This window comes from Aedes aegypti, chromosome 1 (assembly GCF_002204515.2).
Source record: "Aedes aegypti strain LVP_AGWG chromosome 1, AaegL5.0 Primary Assembly, whole genome shotgun sequence".
NCBI lineage: Eukaryota > Metazoa > Arthropoda > Insecta > Diptera > Culicidae > Aedes > Aedes aegypti.
Window position 1 is genome coordinate 59,576,801 of NC_035107.1, and position 18,319 is coordinate 59,595,119.

At 35.5% G+C, this 18,319-nt stretch overlaps 1 protein-coding gene across 1 annotated transcript in view; it reads left to right on the plus strand.

Moving 5' to 3' along the window:
* LOC5576072 (anoctamin-1) overlaps nucleotides 1-17,068 on the plus strand; it is a 37,076-nt gene extending 20,008 nt beyond the window's left edge. Inside the window, exon 6 of the mRNA XM_021857499.1 lies at nucleotides 16,266-17,068. Coding sequence (XP_021713191.1) covers nucleotides 16,266-16,754 — 489 coding nt within the window. The 3' untranslated portion in view covers nucleotides 16,755-17,068. The remainder of the gene's footprint in view (nucleotides 1-16,265) is intronic.
* The last annotated feature ends 1,251 nt before the right edge of the window (nucleotides 17,069-18,319 follow it).

Sequence of the window (18,319 nt, forward strand, 5' to 3'; positions counted from 1 at the left end):
CTTGAAATAAATCCGAAGCGACAGGTCTTCGAGCGAGTCTTGGAGCGACAGATCTCCAAGGATTATGTTTGGTTGCAACAGGTCTATGGTTTAAATCAGACTGCGCTTGGATTAATTTTGGACTGGATTCGGATTAAACATAGATTTTTTGATTGTATTGAACTTTGATCGTATTTCGATTGAATTGGATTGAGTTTGGAATAGATTTAGATTCAAATTGGATTTGAATTGGATCAGATTGGATTGCAACTGGATTGGATTTTGATTATATTTAGATTGGATTGGACTGAAATTACGATTTTCATTTCAGTTGGACTTGGATTGGATTTCGATTGAATTCGAATTGGGTTTGGACTGAATTTGAAAAGGATTTGGATTTGAATTGGATTGCAATAGATTTGAATAGGATTTTTTATTTGGAATTTGGAATGGATTCGAATTGGATTTAGATTGCATTTAAATTAAGATTTGTATTTCGATTGGATTGGATTGGATTTTTGTTTTTATTGAATTTGGATTTGATTTTGATTGAATTAGGAATGGATTGGATTTAAATTAAGATTTATATTTCGATTGCATTGGATTTATATTCGATTGGATTGTGATTGAATTCAAGTTGGATTTGGACTGAATTTGGATTGTTTCAATGAAATTTGGATAGGATTTTGGATTGGATTTGGATTGAATTTACGATTGGATTTGGAGTGGATTTGAATTGGATTTGGATTGGAGTGGATTTATATTGAAATTGGATATTTAAGATTTGTGTTTCGATTGTTTTGGATTTGTATTGGATTTAGATTGAATTTGAATTGGCTTTGGATTGAATTTGGCTTGAATTTGAAGTGGATTTGAATTGGATTTGGAATGGATTTGGATTGGATTCGGATTAGAGTGGATTGAATATGGATTGCAATTGGATTGGATGTGGATTTGATTTTGATTTCATTTGGATTGGATTGAATTTAAATTAAGATTTGTATTTTGCTTGGATTGGATTTATATTGGAATGGATTTGTATTGGGTTTCAATTGAATTCGAATCGGATTTGGATTGAATTTGGATTGGTTGTGGATTGAATTAGGAATGGATTTAGATTTGGATTGGATTGAATATGAATTGCAATTGGATTGGATTTTAATTAAGTTTGATTGAATTTGGATTGTATTATAATTAAGATTTGTATTTCGATTGTTTTGGATTTGTATTGGATTTAGATTGAATTTGAATTGGATTTGGATTGAATTTGGCTTGAATTTGAAGTGGATTTGAATTGGATTTGGAATGGATTCGGATTGGAGTGGATTGAATATGGATTCCAACTGGATTGGATTTGGATTGGATTTTGATTTAATTTGGATTTGATTGAATTTAAATTAGGATTTGTATTTCGCTTGGATTTGATTTATATTGGAATGAATTTGGATTGGGTTTCAATTCAATTCGAATTGGATTTGGATTGAATTTGGATTGGATTTGGAGTGGATTTGAATGGTTTTGGAGTATAAATGGATTTGGATTGAGTGTGAATTAGATTTGAGCGTGATTGGATTTAGTTTGGATTTAGTTTGGATTTTTATTGCATTGTAATTGGATTGAATTTGAATGGGATTAGATCTGGAGTGGATTTGAATAGGATTTGGATTTGAATTACAATTGGAGTGGATTTGAATTGAATTTGGATAGGATTTTGGATTGGTTGTGGATTGAATTAGGAATGGATTTAGATTCGGATTGGTTTTGGATTGGATTGAATATGAATTGCAATTGGATTGGATTTTAATTGAATTTTGATTGGAACGGATTTACATTAAGATTTGTTTTGGAATCGGATTGGATTACTATTGAATTTGAATTCAATTTGGATTGGATTCGGATTGGATTGGATTGAATATGAATTGCAATTGGATTGGAGTTTGAATTTGGATTATATTTTAATTAAGATTTGTATTTCGATCGGATTGGATTTGGGTTTGGATTGAATTTGGCTTGAATTTGAAGTGGATTTGAATTGGATTTGGAATGGATTCGGATTGGAGTGGATTGAATATGAATTGCAATTGGATTGGGTTTGGATTGGATTTTGATTTAATTTGGATTGGATTTTGATTTAATTTGGTAACCGTTGGGCTTGTGAAATCGCTCAGGATTTCTTTTCCTATTGTGCACCCATGAAATGTTCAGCTGGTTTGTCGTATAAGCAGAGAACTTGTTCAAATATACACTTTCATTGGGGATTCTCCGTTTAACCATGGCAATCAACTGATAACATTCCGCAGTGATATTCATCTGTGACAGCATACAGGCTCATTTGGCCGTTTTCAGGGCCAACAAACGTTCATCAAAGGGTTTATTGAACTATATATCATGATTTATCTATCATGATCTAAATCTCGCGGTACTATTCAAAACTTGATTTGGTTCACATTATTTACCCCACATAATCACACTCCACATAATCGAGAATTTACCCGTGGAAGCCGCTGCAGCGCCGTCGGACTGTAATAACATCATAGTGCTTAGCATTGTTTTGCATTGTTGTCGTTGATTTATCATATAATGGGGGAACACTTCCTTAATTTTCGAGTACGGAAATTGGAAAATGTAATAAAATTGTAACAGATTTTAAATACTGTTCAATAAAGAAATCTGCAATTTCTCAGTATATAAATCAAATGAAATAGTATATAAATCATAGCATTTTTATTAACGCTTGTATTGGATTTGGAATACCAATTTCCATAACTTTTACGCACATTGATTTGAAATACTTAAAATTTGCTCGAAGGCAAAACAATTGTGATTTCCATTATTTAATGTAAACTTTTGAAATAATTTCGATATTTTCACTGTCCATACGAACGCGCCTATGAATTCTACAAGATATGTAAATCCCTAACCAGGACATCAACTTCATATAGGGTAGGTGTACCAGTTATGGACATAGTGGTTCCCTATTTCGCCATACGTAATTACTTAAATGTCTCCAAATTTTGAAATCTTTTGTGTGTTGTAGTAGTTAGATTTAAGATATATCTTGATGTTTAAACATTCAACAAGAATTAAAATGTGAAAGTTATCAAAATTTCACATATGGCCAAATAGGGAACCACTATGGCCATAACTGGTACACTTTCCCTACCTTATGCCCCAGATTGGTCGATCAGAAGAAGGCGAAATACGAAAGGGAGGTGCATCGTCTGCTATTCATATTGTGTAAAATAAACTACTCTCGACTGATTTGGTTTATTTAATTTACACTTTAGAGGTAGTTAGAGCTCCTCGTGATGAACGCAGCATCGGTAGAGTCAAGATACAATCCCGTTAGGCACCCCTACAAGAAGCCTCATGATCGGCTGATCCGAGAAGCTGACAACCTTCGGGTATGTGGAATAGCTCAAGATTGAGCTACGTTTCCAGATTTCGATTTGATCCCTGTGGTTGTTGTGTGCCATCCACTCCACAGATTGTACCCCGTTTGGCATAAAGTCGTTTGGCATAATGTCGTTTGGCATAATGTCGTTTGGCATAAAATCGTTTGGCATAATGGTCGTTTGGCATAATGGCCGTTTCGCATAATGGTCATTTGGCATAATGGCCGTTTGGCATAATGATTGACTAAAAATAAATATCGGCATTTTTTAAGCTTTGATCGAGATCAACACCACCGAGCCCATAGCAAAAAAAAAATGGCAGGTTCTAAACAAGCATAGTGTTTGTTCAGAGATTTTCCAAGCTAAGAATTTCAAAAAATGTTGTGACACTAGAAAACATTGTTAAAAAAAATTCCTGACGGGTCTCTTCATCTCAGAACGTAGAGTATCTTTGAGCTTGATGTGATATACATATTTGAAAACAGTAAATTGACAAAGAAAGTTCGCAGTTATTCATCAAGGAAACGCTCATAGAATATTTCGCTGCAGATAGCTCTGTCCCAGTTTGGACGTAACGCTTGATGATTTATTTGATATGATTAAATTATTTGATAAAAGAATGTAATTTATTTTGCAAAATATCAAAAGGTCTAATCTAAAGATCTATCAATGCGACTTAATGCCAAAATAGCTTATATACGAGAGCAGATTATTTTTCGTTTAAAATGTTTGAGGCTCTAACGCGAAAAAAAATCTTTTCACAGCATAGCTCTAATGAACAACACATCTTTAAAAGAAAATATTTGTGGCAAAACTTTTCAACGGTTCAATATAAATTTTAATTTTGGAAGTGTACATCAAAAACACCGTCTATTATTGAGAGAAGGGAAAATTTGTGATTGAAATATTATTTTTTTCAGCAATCTCTGAAGCAGATCAGGCGTTTGCCCCAAAAAAAGTATATGTTGAATATTGGCAGGTTCTAAAGTAATTATCATTCCAACAACATATCTAGCAAGAATTGAAATAACAGCAAAATATAAAAATGGTTAACATTTAGCCTTACTAAATAATATAATTTGAAACAGTATAAATATAAAGAACAGCCTATTTTAAAAAGAAGGCAACATGGCAAGAATGGACGCCAAAGATTATTGCGGCATAATAAAACGAAAAGACATAAAAAGTGCGTTCAGAATCATCGAAGTGATTGTGCTACTTTTACCCGAATGCCATTCCCCCGAATGACTGGTTTCCCTGAAAAGTGGTGACGAGAAAGCACGATAAACAGTCAAAAGAAGGAAGTTATCTGTCATTCTCGGCTATACACATGTTGGAAAAAATGCTGAGGACAGTAAAACTCGAAAAAACCGCCAATTAAATAAAGAAGGGTGCATATTAGATGGTCAGTTCGTTCACCACCCTGAAATGTATTAAGTTACGACTATTATGAGTGCTTAAAACTATTCGGGGAAGTGGGCTAGTCGGGAAACGGGATATTCGGTGAACTGTCATTCGGGGAACTGGCGCACAGGGAAACGACATTCGGGGAAAAGTAGCACAACCCATCGAAGTAACTGCAGTACCGTAATCCGGGGTAACATTGATCGGAATGACTCATCTCGTAAAAGTTCGTATCATCAATTATTAATGGAACATTTCCAAATCATGAATGGTGCTTCTTATTCTTATATTCATGAGCTAACGAAAGTGAACATTTTTGCGAAAATTGCGTTTACCTTACGCGTAAATTTGTTAACTTTTCGAAACAATGATTTCAATGGGTAAGGATGACACCACCGAAGATTCATGTCTCACATATGTTCTGCAAACGATATGAGCAAGGAAAATGCGGTTCTTACTAAAAATGGCATCGCCGAAAACGATTCCGTTGTCATAATTTTCTTAAGTATGCTCAATTAGGCAACATTAACGAATTATTGTTAAGAACACAGAATTCCCTTAGGAAATTGCCTACCTATAGGCGTATTCCGTGGTTCGAAGTGTTTTTAATTTTAATATAACTCAAAAAGTAAATGACTTGTAAGCGTTTGGCCTTCATATTCGGTTTCGGGGGCCGTGATTTAAGTAAGTAACGACATTTTCAATATTACCAAACGTTGTTTACATAGGTGATCAATGTTACCCCATATCAGCTAGATCAAAAAATCGCTTAAAACATTTTTTTAAACACCCTTAAATCTTTAAAAAAACAAAATACAATATATAGTCACGAGCTATGGGTGGCAGTACTTGTTTTAAAAATATAAAATTTACAACATTTGCATTTTCAAACGAAATATTCACCAAATATTCAAAAAAATGATTAATGTTACCCCGGATTACGGTAATCGATTACTCTTTTCGCTGATAATTTGAGCAGATCAATGTTATCGATTGCTCCCCTATTGTCAGTAGGAAACAAACAAAATACTTAAAATATATAGCCCTAAAGCACAGCCTATCCATAAAAGAAGGTGAATTTTATTGAAATTTTAAATCAACAGTTTTCATACCTATAATTATGGTTACATCATAATTTGAAAAAAAAATAGAACAATTAAAAGAAGGGTAAATTTGTGTAAATATATAAAAATCTTCATTGTAAAAATTTGTTCCAATAGCGAAACTTAAAAGAAGAATTATTATTTGAAAAAAGGGTAATTTCTAGATAAATAATAAAATACTATTCGCAATTTCTTTCCTAATATGCTTAAATTTATTCAAGAGCGAATGATTGTTGAATGATGTGTCATTTTGTATCAATTGACTCCAAAACAAGCCTGATGTCATCAGAGAGATTCAATAGAAACGTAAAAACGAAAAATTGAGAAATTCTTGGTTTCAGACTCATTATGCCATACGACTATTATGCCAAACGACTTTATGCTAAATGACCATTATGCCAAACGACTTTATGCCAAAAGGCTTTATGCCAAAGGACTTTATGCCAAATGACCTACCACCCACTCCACAAGCTGGTTCATCGTATAAGCAGAGAATTTGATCAAATATGTACTTGCGTTGCGTTGTTATTAACCTTTGTCATGTTTTCAGAAAATCTTTGATCACGGCAGCCAAATAATAACATCATGTAGTGCTATTCATCTGTGACAGCAGATTATATCTGGGTGATATAATTTAGAATGTTTTCAGTGTCTTATTCAGTGATCTCTCTAGAGATTCTTCTAGAGATTTCTCTACCAATTAGCCGGTGTTTAGACAGATCAGAATTGATGATATTTGGTCCTTGTATAGATAAGTCAAATACTCCTATTATTCTGATCTATCTTCTTCTAAATTTTTATACAGATGTTTCATCTAATAGGTAGGTTTCAATATTATGACAAATAACGCATTTTTTATTATTCCGATTGGTTTGCGTATACTTTTTTTTTTAAATTATTAAAAAGCACTTGGTCCAGTCTGACTAAACACCGGCCAATCCACCCAGAAATTCCTCTAGAATTACCTCTAACGAATTTATTTCACTAATCCTTCTCCAGTTGTTACCCTAGGAGATCTTCCAAATATTTCTACAAAATTGTTTATTCCAAAGTGTTTGAAGAAAAAAATTGGCGAAGGTTTTTTTTTTCAAGAAACCCTGCAAGAATTCCTCCGACTGTTCATGTGGATTTCTTCAAGAATTCATTCACGATTCTCTCCCAGGAATCCGAAATTCCTTGAGGAATTCTTGGACCAATTTTTTTTCTATGATTTTTTTCCCAGTATTTCATCTAAGTATTACTCTTCTTCTTCTGGGCATTGACGTCCTCACTGGGACAGAGCCTGCTTCTCAGCTTAGTGTTCTTATGAGCACTTCCAGAGTTATTAACAGAGAGCTTTCTTTGCCAAACTTGCCATTTTCGCATTCGTATATCGTGTGGCAGGTACGATTATACTCTATGCCCAAGGAAGTCAAGTTCCGTTACGAAAAGATCCTGGACCGACCGGGATTCGAACCCAGACACCTTCAGCATGACTTTGCTTTGTAGCCGCGGACTCTAACCGCTCGGCTAAGGAAGGCCCCCCAAATATTACTCCTGCAGTTTTACCAATCATTGCTTAAAAAGATTCTCAAAAAAACACACTTACAATCTTCAAAAGTTTATTTCAGTTTTCAGACCAGTTTTACTACAGCAATTTTTGAATTATGCCTCCGATCATTCCTACACAAATTTGTACGGAGACTTTGCCCAATGGCTTTCGAAACATTTCTTCAGAAAATCCTGCGGAATACGATCCCTAGATTCGGGGATGAGACGTTTCGCATAAAGACGTTTTGCATAAAGACGTTTCGCATAATTTTATTGGTGGACGTTTCGCATAATGGACATTTGGCATAAAGAGAATTATATGCCTTCTTTGAAATGCTACCTTTTCTTATATGAAACTGATTTATGCGAAACGTCCATTATGCCAAACGTCCTTATGCAAAACGTCCTTATGCGAAACGTCTTTATGCGAAATGGGTCACCCCCCCCCTAGATTCGATTTTTTTTGGTTACCTTGGCAAGTTAAATAGGAAATATGTTACAACTTCCTCACTCTAGTGGTCCCGGCAAACTTCGTCTTCGCCATCAAGTAGGCTGTTGTAAAAACGCTATGGATCGTCCAATGTAAAATGACAGTTTCGGTTATTCTCGTTTTACCCGATTTGTCCGGAATATCCTGGGATTTTTATACATACAAACATGTCGGAAACCTTGAGGAACAAAACGGAGAAAAAATCATTCAAATTCGTTGACCCGGTCGTAAGCTATTTCGTGACATACAAACACCATTCCATTTTTATTTATATTGAAGATATCTCACGAATTGATTTATTAGAAAAATTTCCTTGGCATTCCCCTAAAAAACCATTTGAAACTTACTTGAGAAAATCTCAAAGCGTTACTGGAGGAATTTCTCAATTTTTGAGCAATTGTTGATGGTATCTTTAGAGAAATCCCTAGTTGAAATCTTGTATAAATCCTGAGACGCAATTTTAAAGGATATCCCAAGAAATTTCTGGAGGAGATATTGACTGCATTTCAGAAGACGTTCTGATCGAGAATCTTGGAGGATACCCCAGGGAAATCGATGATTGAATCATTGGATAAAAACTTGGGGGAAAATAAAATTCACAGAATTTTTGAAGAAATCCAGGTGGATTTGTGCTCTTGAAAATTCGAGGTTTAAACGAATTGTGTCATGGGGTGTGGGTTCCATTCCCACTTCAGCCATTGAAAGTTGAAGAGTCAAACTCTTATCTCCTAGTGTTACCGATAGCAACGAGGTTGTGATCAAGAACAACAATTCAACGTAGGTGGCCCTGGAACAGAGTGAAAAAACAACTTGTCATTGTTAGTCAAACTATTACGCAATAAACATCAAACTTATTTCATCTTCACCAATTCAAACGAAACTGTATACTACAAGCATCTGAGTAGAATTCAAGCCTGGAAACCATCAGCAAAAACCTACGATTCCCACTGCAACATCCCTGGTTGCTGACATTTGGTCCGTCTCCCGGCAGGTACGACCCCAAGTTCCCCGCGGCAACATCCCTGGTTGCTGACACCTAGCTCACCTGATAGGCGCGTTTTATTACTTGATCCATTTGTTGGTTCTTTTCAGCCACTTTTTGGTTTTTAGGGCTTTTTTTAGTCTAATTTTCTATTTTTTTTCTAATTTTCTAATTTTTTAATTTAGGGGAACTCAGTAGCTATCAGCCCTGTAAAGACGAAAAGCTTTCTTTGCGATAACGACTGGCATGAAAAATAGGAGAGTCAAAGGAGGTGTCAAAGACAAAAACCTTGTTTTAATAAAATCAATTTTGAAGTTTTTTCAGCATTTTTTTCATTCTACACAATTTGTATGGGAGTCAAAAAAATAAAAAGAGCGAGCCTTTTAAGAATTATGATATTTTTTTTTGTTGAGCGGAAAAATCAACTATATTGCTGGAACGCTTGGGACCAGTAGAATTCCCTCCACTCAACTCAATTCATAACCGACCAAAATGTCATTTGTACCCCTTTGCGTTTGAGCCCTTTATATATACTTACTTTACTTTTGCTGGCTCTACGTCCTTCAAGACATGACCTGCGCCACAATGTTACGCCAACTAACTCGGTCCATGGCTGCTAACCTCCAATTCCTCGATCGCCCCACACTTCCAAGATCCTGCTCCACTTGGTCAAACCACCTAGCTCGTTGCGCTCCCCTTCGTCTTGTACCGGCCGGATTTGAGTTGAACACCATTTTTGCGGGATTGTTGTCCGGCATTCTCACAACGTGTCCCGCCCATCGTACCCTTCCAGCTTTGGCGACTTTCGTGATATTGGGTTCACCGTAGAGTTGCGCAAGCTCGTGGTTCATTCTTCTCCTCCATACGCCGTTCTCACATACTCCGCCGAAGATCGTCCTAAGCACACGTCGTTCAAAAACTCCTAGCGCTTGCAGGTCCTCTTCGAGCATTGTCCACGTCTCATGCCCGTAGAGGACTACCGGTCTTATTAGTGTCTTGTACATGGTACACTTAGTACGGAAGTGAAGTTTACCAGACCGCAAGGTCTTGTGGAGTCCATAGTAAGCACGACTTTCGGCGATGATACGTCTTCGAATTTCTCTGCTGCAGTTGTTATCCGACGTTATCAATGATCCGAGGTAGACGAATTCATCTACCACCTCGAACTCATCCCCGTCGATCGTCACGCGTCTGCCTATGCGAGCTCTATCGCGTTCGGTTCCTCCAGCCAGCAGATATTTCGTCTTCGACGTATTTACCTTCAATCCAACCCGATCTGCTTCACGTTTCAGCCTGGTATACTGTTCAGCAACCACCTGGAACGTTCTTCCGACAATGTCCACGTCGTCAGCGAAACAAATGAACTGGCTGGATTTATTGAAGATCGTGCCCCGCATGTTGAAGCCCGCCCGTTTCATAACACCTTCTAGCGCAATATTGAACAGGAGGCAGGAAAGACCATCGCCTTTATATATAGCAACATTCAATTTTCAGTCCAGAGTTTCACAATTTTCTCAGCTTAACTGTCACGAAAAAATATAAACGATTTATCCAAAAATATGAAAACTTTACAAAAAAAAAAAATAGTCATAAGAAAATTGGTTCCTGTCGTCAAAATTTACAACTTTGCTGAAGAGATACGGAAAATATTTCATAATAAAATACTGTGAAAATGTCATGCAAAATGGTCCATAAATATCTCAGAACTGATCCTGCTCCATTGCAAATATTATTTCATTTCATCAGTTTCAGCATCATTGTCATGTCTATAACTTCCGTTTGTTATCATGCTTGTTTTGGCAGCAAAAGAATGTCCACGTAGAAAATGATTTTTTGAATTTATTTCGTTTTATCTGGAGGCTAAGGACTGTTCATTTTATAAAGTGGACACCTTGTATATGCAATATCTTTTTAATTTATTAATGAAATCGCAACCTGTTTTCTGTGCATCGTTCGACTTATGTTGTACAATATTGTGATAATAAAAATGCCATCAAAATAATTAAATTTCACTCGAATAAGGCAAAACGTTTAAAACGTTTGATTTTTGGAGGTTATCAAAATCAAATATTGTTAAAAATTTTGTGGAAAATTCGACAATCAATATTTTTTATTTTCAAAAACGGCTTGTTCATCGAAAGCATCATCAATCAGGTGCCTGTTGAGCGGTTCCACGCCGTTTCGCAAACTCGATTATTTTTGTATTTTTTGAATCGCCTGAAAATTTGCATACAGATTCTTTATGACCAAACATGCCATTATGCACTTTCAGACCGCCATTTTGAACTTCGCCTTATTTTTGAGAAGGGCGTATCGGAAAATGCATGGCAAATCTTTAAAAAACTGTAACTCGAAAACGGTTTGTCCGATCGATTTGAGATCTTCTACAAAGTTGTAGGTATTGCTTAGGACTATATGGAGAAAAATATGCACGGTAAAAAAAAGTTACAGATTATTTTTTATTTCAAAAACAAAATTTTAAAATCGATTTTCTCCAGAAACGCAGTTTTGATTTTTTTTATTTTTGGATATGTTTTAGGGGACAACTTTATTTATTGCACAATGTTTCAAAATGGAAGAATTATGGACAAAAAAGTTATGATTTTTTAAAAAATACAGATTTTGAAAAAAAATCGAAATAGACGAAAACAATATTTTTTTATGTGATTATTTGAAAGTACAAAAAAATTGCAATCGAAAAGTGCTTAAGTAATTTTTTTCTAGGTTGCATCAATTTCGAGATATACTCATATTTATATAAAATTTTCAAATAAAAAAAAGTAAAATAGGCCCTTTTCAAACATATTTCGTGTTTCTCCATTCCAGAAAAAAATTATTTTGATTGAGCGAATCGTAGCCAAATCGTAGTGCACGGTGAAAAATATAAATGATATTTTCAAATGAAAATTTGAAGCTAATAGTTCTTAAAAACCGCAACATTGATGTTTTTAATTTTTGGATATATTTTGCGGTATTGTTTAGGACTATTTGGAAAAAAATATGCACGGTAAAAAATAATGACAGATTTTTTTTAATAAAAAAAATTAAAATCGATTTTCTATGAAAATGCATCTGTGATTTTTATTATTTTTGGACATGTTTTAGGGGACAACTTATGTGATTTATTGCACAATGTTTCATAATGGAAGAATTATGGACAAAAATGTAATAATTTTATAAAATAAAATTTTGAAAAAAATCGAAATAGAGGAAAACAATATTTTTTTATGTGTTTATTTGATAGTACAGAAAATGCATTGGAAGAGTACCTAAGTAAAATTTTTCTAGGTTGCATCAATTTCGAGATATACTCATACTTATATAAAATTTTCAAAAAAAAAAAGAAAAATAGGCCCTTTTCAAACATATTTCGTGTGGGCCATGCGATGCCATAGGAGGGACACTAAAACTAATGGCTACCAGAGCCAGTCTTGCCAAAGAACGTGAACATCCGATAAAAAATGCTAAGGAACTATATGATTGGGCTCAAAATCGGAAAGAAGAGCAGCTTACACAAATCTTCTTTTGTTATTCAACTACTGAGGAATATGATATCATTGCACAAGAACTTAACCAACTATTTTCAAGTGCAAAAACAGTTTAAGGCACTCAGAAATATCACTCGTTTATCCCTATCTCTGAAACACAAATTGAAGTTAGACAATTTTCGAGCTGTGACGATAACAAGAAAGTAGTTCATATTATTAAGAAATAAAATTGCAGTATACATATATAAAAAAACAAAAAAAAAAATTACAAAAAAAACAAACTCCTTCTCCATGGTTGTACGATCTTGCCACGATGAGAGGGCTTTACCCATTAGCCGGGCTTAGCCCTGGTTACCAAAAGTACACCGTTGTGATGGAATCACATTTGTAATGCCACGTTTAGATTTACCGTGTATATCTCGGAAGTGATGCATCTCAGCTAAATTTTACTTGAGTATTTTTTGATAGAAATTTTTCATATTTAAAAATATAGTTATTTTTCTGTACTCAAAAAACGCACCAAAAATATCGTTTTACATAAATTCGTTTTATTTATTTTTTCAAATAATTTATTGTTTATCCAAAAATTTTCCGTTTTGAGGCATTGTGCAAGAAATTACAAACAATATGCTGCAAAACATATCCAAAAATTAAAAACATCAATTTTGCGGTTTTTATGAACAATGAACTTCAAATTTTCATTTGAAAATTTCGTTTATATTTTTTTACCGTGCATACTTTTTTAAATACTTGAGTATATAGGTTTTGATCAAACAATAAACAATTCAGCTACGATTCACTCAGTCAAAATAAAATATTTCTGGAATGGAGAAACACCAAATATGTTTGAAAAGGGCCTATTTTACTTTTTTTATTTGAAAATTTTAAATAAATATGAGTATATCTCGAAATTGATGCAACCTAGAAAAAAATTACTTAAGCACTTTTCGATTGCAATTTTTCTGTACTTTCAAATAATCACATAAAAAATTATTGTTTTCCTCTATTTCGATTTTTTTTCAAAATCTATATTTTTTTTTAAAATCATAACTTTTTTGTCCATAATTCTTCCATTTTGAAACATTGTGCAATAAATCACATAAGTTGTCCCCTAAAACATATCCAAAAATAAAAAAAATCGAAACTGCGTTTCTGGAGAAAATCGATTTTAAAATTTTGTTTTTGAAATGAAAAATAATCTGTAACTTTTTTTTACCGTGCATATTTTTCTCCATATAGTCCTAAGCAATACCTACAACTTTTTAGAAGATCTCAAATCGATCGGACAAACCGTTTTCGAGTTACAGTTTTTTAAAGATTTGCTATGCATTTTCCGATACGCCCTTCTCAAAAATAAGGCGTAGTTCAAAATAACGGTCTGAATGTGCAAAATGGTATTTTTGGTCATAAAGAATCTGTATGCAAATTTTCAGGCGATTCAAAAAATACAAAAATTAAATTTAAAAAAAAATTCGTCATGTTCGGTGGAATTGCTCTGTTGCAAAATATCAAGTTATTTTTGGAGCAAAAATTCACCAGATATCATAAAACCATTTTTTCACCGATTTATTTTTTGAAGAAAAATATTTTAAATCGAAAGAAAACTGGTATGAGTGTAATTTTCAGGTTCAAAGCACATCCTGACGGAAGTACAAATAAAGCATTAATATGGAAAATTGTTTGTTTAGTCCCCACCTCTAATTTAAAGTACACTAGAAGAAAAAATGTTTATCTTCAGAAGACCTCTCAAAGCACAATGACAATCATCAACATCAGCATTACTGCTGTAATGAAATTGAATTTAATTTCCACGTATTATTTTCATAATAATCTGAGATTTCCGATCAAAATATGAGTATCAATGAGTAGTATGATATCAAAGAATGAGATTTTTCTATAAAACGATCGTAAAGAGTAAAAATTATACTTAAGAATGCGGATAGAACTCACGATTTAGCTCTCATTTGTACAAATATAGTTTCTTTAGTAAGCTAAGCCAATTTTCGCTTTCTACTTTACTTTTTTCCTGGGTTCTGGGTTGTCCACTTTATAAAATGATGGTAGATGTTACCCACTTCGCGGCCCAACGCTCTCTGGCCTTTCCGTCATTTCCGTTGCAACGACGACATGATCTACGACTATGCCACGAATGTACTTGATGAAAGTTTCTGCAATGATACACGCTGTGAACTAGACTATCGAAATTCATACATTTTGCCTTATGAAAGGTGGAACGGTTATTGCAATACGAACGGTTTATGTATCGTTTTAGCATCTACTCACATCAAGGCGTCGATAGGCGCGTGGTGTACGCACGGGTCTAACGATCGCAAGGTCCTTGGTTCGACTCCAGATTGCCGCCAAAACATTGTTTTCAAAGTTTGGTTTTATAAGGCAAAGCTATGAATTTCAACCCGATTTATTCTGGCAAATTTTCATAAGTGGTTCCTATGTATTTCGTTTTGCCTGAGTGTAGATTATTTTTTCGACAGATTAGTTCGAGTTGGATAGGAATGACGTCGTCAAGTAGTAGCTGTCAGTTTTCGGAATATATAACCTTATCAATATTGTAAAACATGCATCCGGACAGTTAGCTTTCTTTGTTTTCAAGTACTTCGTTGCTTTACAAGTCTTGACGAGACGAGATCCTCCCCGAATACCTTTCGGCTTATCTGGATATTCTCTCACCAGTACTCGACGACTGCATCTCGGCACAGCTCCTTGTAGCAGGTTGACTTACGTCCCAAATGGGACAGAGACTGCTTCGCAGCTTAGTGTTCCTAGGGGAGTCCACAGCTATTAACTGAGAGATTTTTTGCATTCGTATATCGTGTGGCAGATTCGATGATGCTCTATGCTCTGTGAAGTCGAAAAAAACCTCCATAGCTTGAGAATCCTCGACCAGCGAGATTCGAACCCACGACCGCCAGCTTGGTCTTGCTGAATAGCTGAGCGTTTACAGCTATCTGGATAGGGGCCCTGATAGGTAGCTTGATATTCCTTTTGAAAGCTGGCTTGCGTTCCTCTCTAGCCATCTCTATCGCTGCACACTGGATCCGCTTCTGATTCTGGAACAAGTAGCGCGCCTAATTCTGTTGTCTTATCCGCTAACGTGGATCGTCAAAGATACTCCATTCCACTCGATTGAATTAGATCTTCTTACGATTTCTTCAATTCAGTCGATATTTTCCGCAATCAGACGGAATTCAACCAATGAACTTCGGTTGATGGATCAGTCGAGTAGCTCTGATCAATTGACAGGTTCAATGTGTGGAGATGCATTGATAATCTTTAACGCAACTCCTTCGCCTATGATTTTGGATGAATATCTTTCCTTGAATCTCGTAGTTAGCGAGAACTCCTAGAGATTCATATTCATTACGGTCTTTAATACTTGACGTTTCGTTGGACGAACGGAACAACCAGGTAGACAGCCAGCGAACTCTCGGCACCAATTTTGCTGTATCAGACTCTACACTCTAGCAACTACGAGCTATACGTATACCTTCGTGCAGATAACCAACCGATAACTTGGATTACGCTCCCCTGTTTCTTTCTCTGGATACTTCCATGGTTGTCGTTATTCAAAAACGTTTGCCTCTTCCCTTCAAGATGCTTGAGAAGTAGTCCGCGATCTTCTGTGTTTGCGATTTGGAAGAAAACCTTGACTTTCCTAATTGAGTGCATGATCTCCCGCTTAAATCCATCAAATTCGGAAACACTGATCAGGATTGGTGTCTCCTTCCTGGGATTGAAGAGCCTGGGCTATGGACTGCTCCGATTAGCTGCTCGGAAAATTTGTCTAATGCATTGAGATTGAATTGCTTATTTTACAAATCTAGTGTCTATATTATTAACCGCAACCCACCTATTGCTCTTTCCTTGCAATTTCAGGCATTCATCATCGCCTTCTCGTCAACCTTCATCCCCCGACTGGTCTACATGAGTGTCGTCAACCGGAACAAAACCGACGAGGGTTTCCTCAATCACACCTTGGCCTATTTCAATGTTGAACACTTCCAAGCGGGCGCCGCACCGCTCGTGACCAAGTTCCACAACATATCGATGTGCCGCTACCAGGAGTACCGGAATCCTCCGTTTGGGGATCGGCCCTACAAGCGACCGCTCATCTACTGGCACATTTTTGCCTTCCGGCTTGCCTTCATAGTGATCTACCAGAACGTGGTCAGCACCGTGCAGGGGCTGGTGAACTGGATCATTCCGGACACTCCGAGCCGTTTGCAGGAGCAAATCAAACAGGAACAGTACTACATCAATCAGCGCATCATGTCCGGAGAGAGAACGAAAGCTAAGCGCACGGTTAGATCGTTGGATTCGGTTGCAGAATCTGATCCGGTTGGAAATGGCGTATTAACTCATTAAGTGGATAGAAAGCTTTGACGTCCAATGTGTAATTATAGATCGTCGTCATAGTCGTTTGAGGGAGTCAGAAATAATGAAAATAAGTTACAGCCAACATGCGGTAAAATTTCTAACTGATTATTGTGTAATGAAGCAGGCATGTTTGTTGTATATTTTTGCTGATGAATTAATAGTTCCATAGGTATAAATTTGTGTGTAAGATATGAGTTAGAAGTTCCTAAATTTTGCTTTTTTTTAACCAGTTTTTTTCCTTCTTTGCGATAAATCATTCTTCATTTTAAGTTTTCTTATATTTTTTCCTATATACCGTTTTGTCTCAAATTCCGAACAGACTCATATTCCGAACACTCTGTTTTTGTATGGTTATTTGGTTGAAATGTTTCGCTGAAATATGTCACCAAATAACAAGGAAATGATAGTCAATTGCAATTCAATTTTAACGTCTCCAATATAATTTATTCCGCGGGAGTAGTGATGATTCTCTAGTTTGAGACCAGTAGAACAAGCTCAGATAAATTTATATGCGAAATTATTCATTTGAATATGAGTTATTCGTGCTGTTCGGAATTTGAATCAAAGTGTCCGGAATATGAGACAGAATGAACACAGTGTTCGGCATTCGAATCAAAATGTTGTTCCATACTTTTACGTAAAAACAATACTAAAACTAACTAAATCAACATTATTATTGGTACACCCAACAGCTAACAATTAGACTTTGCGAAGAAATTAAAATTTACACAAATAAAATCTAATTTATGCGCATCAGATGCATTAGAAGTTACTGTTGGCCTTAAGTGTTCGGAATATGAGTCAAAACGGTATTCGATTTAAATCTAGTCTCAAAAATAGTTGAAAAATCGAAAATTCTTGCAACTTTCGCGGAGTTCTCGCGATTTGAAACTTGAGTCAATATGATCCCAAGGCAAAGATTTTTTCATTTTTTTTTGCAAAGACAGAAGATTAACAGAGAATGCAAACTCACGGAGGTTCGCCTGTATCTAGGGAATATATAAAACTACGTTCATCGTTTTTCGAGATTTAAAAACCCCCTCTGTCACGCAGTTTTCAATATCGTGTAAATGATAGATATACACCCGATTCTGTTTTTGCACGGATTTTTTTTACACGGCCGTGCAAAAAAAAGTTTCCATACATTTTTTGCCGCCGAAACCTTATTTTTGCATGAAACGAGAAATGGTGTTACTTTTTTTGTACGGTTTGTGAAATTTTGAACTGAAAACTTTTATTGTGCATCCCCCGTGCAAAAACAGAATTGGGTGTAATATATGAATAGATTAAACGCTTCCATATGTTTAGGTTTTATGTATTTTTTCTACCAACAAACGTAAAACGACAAATAAAACTATTCATCAAATCGATTGAAGCTTGTGTTTAATCAGAAATGTGGCGAAAGAAATTGGATCCTTCCCTCAAGCGAAGCGGTCGACGTCGGTCACGTGTACCTTCCCTAAGTCAGGTAATTCAATCCGACGACGTCTTCGCATCTCGTAAAGTGCAACTCGCGTTCAAACCGTCTAGGCAGAATCCAATCAATATTGCCT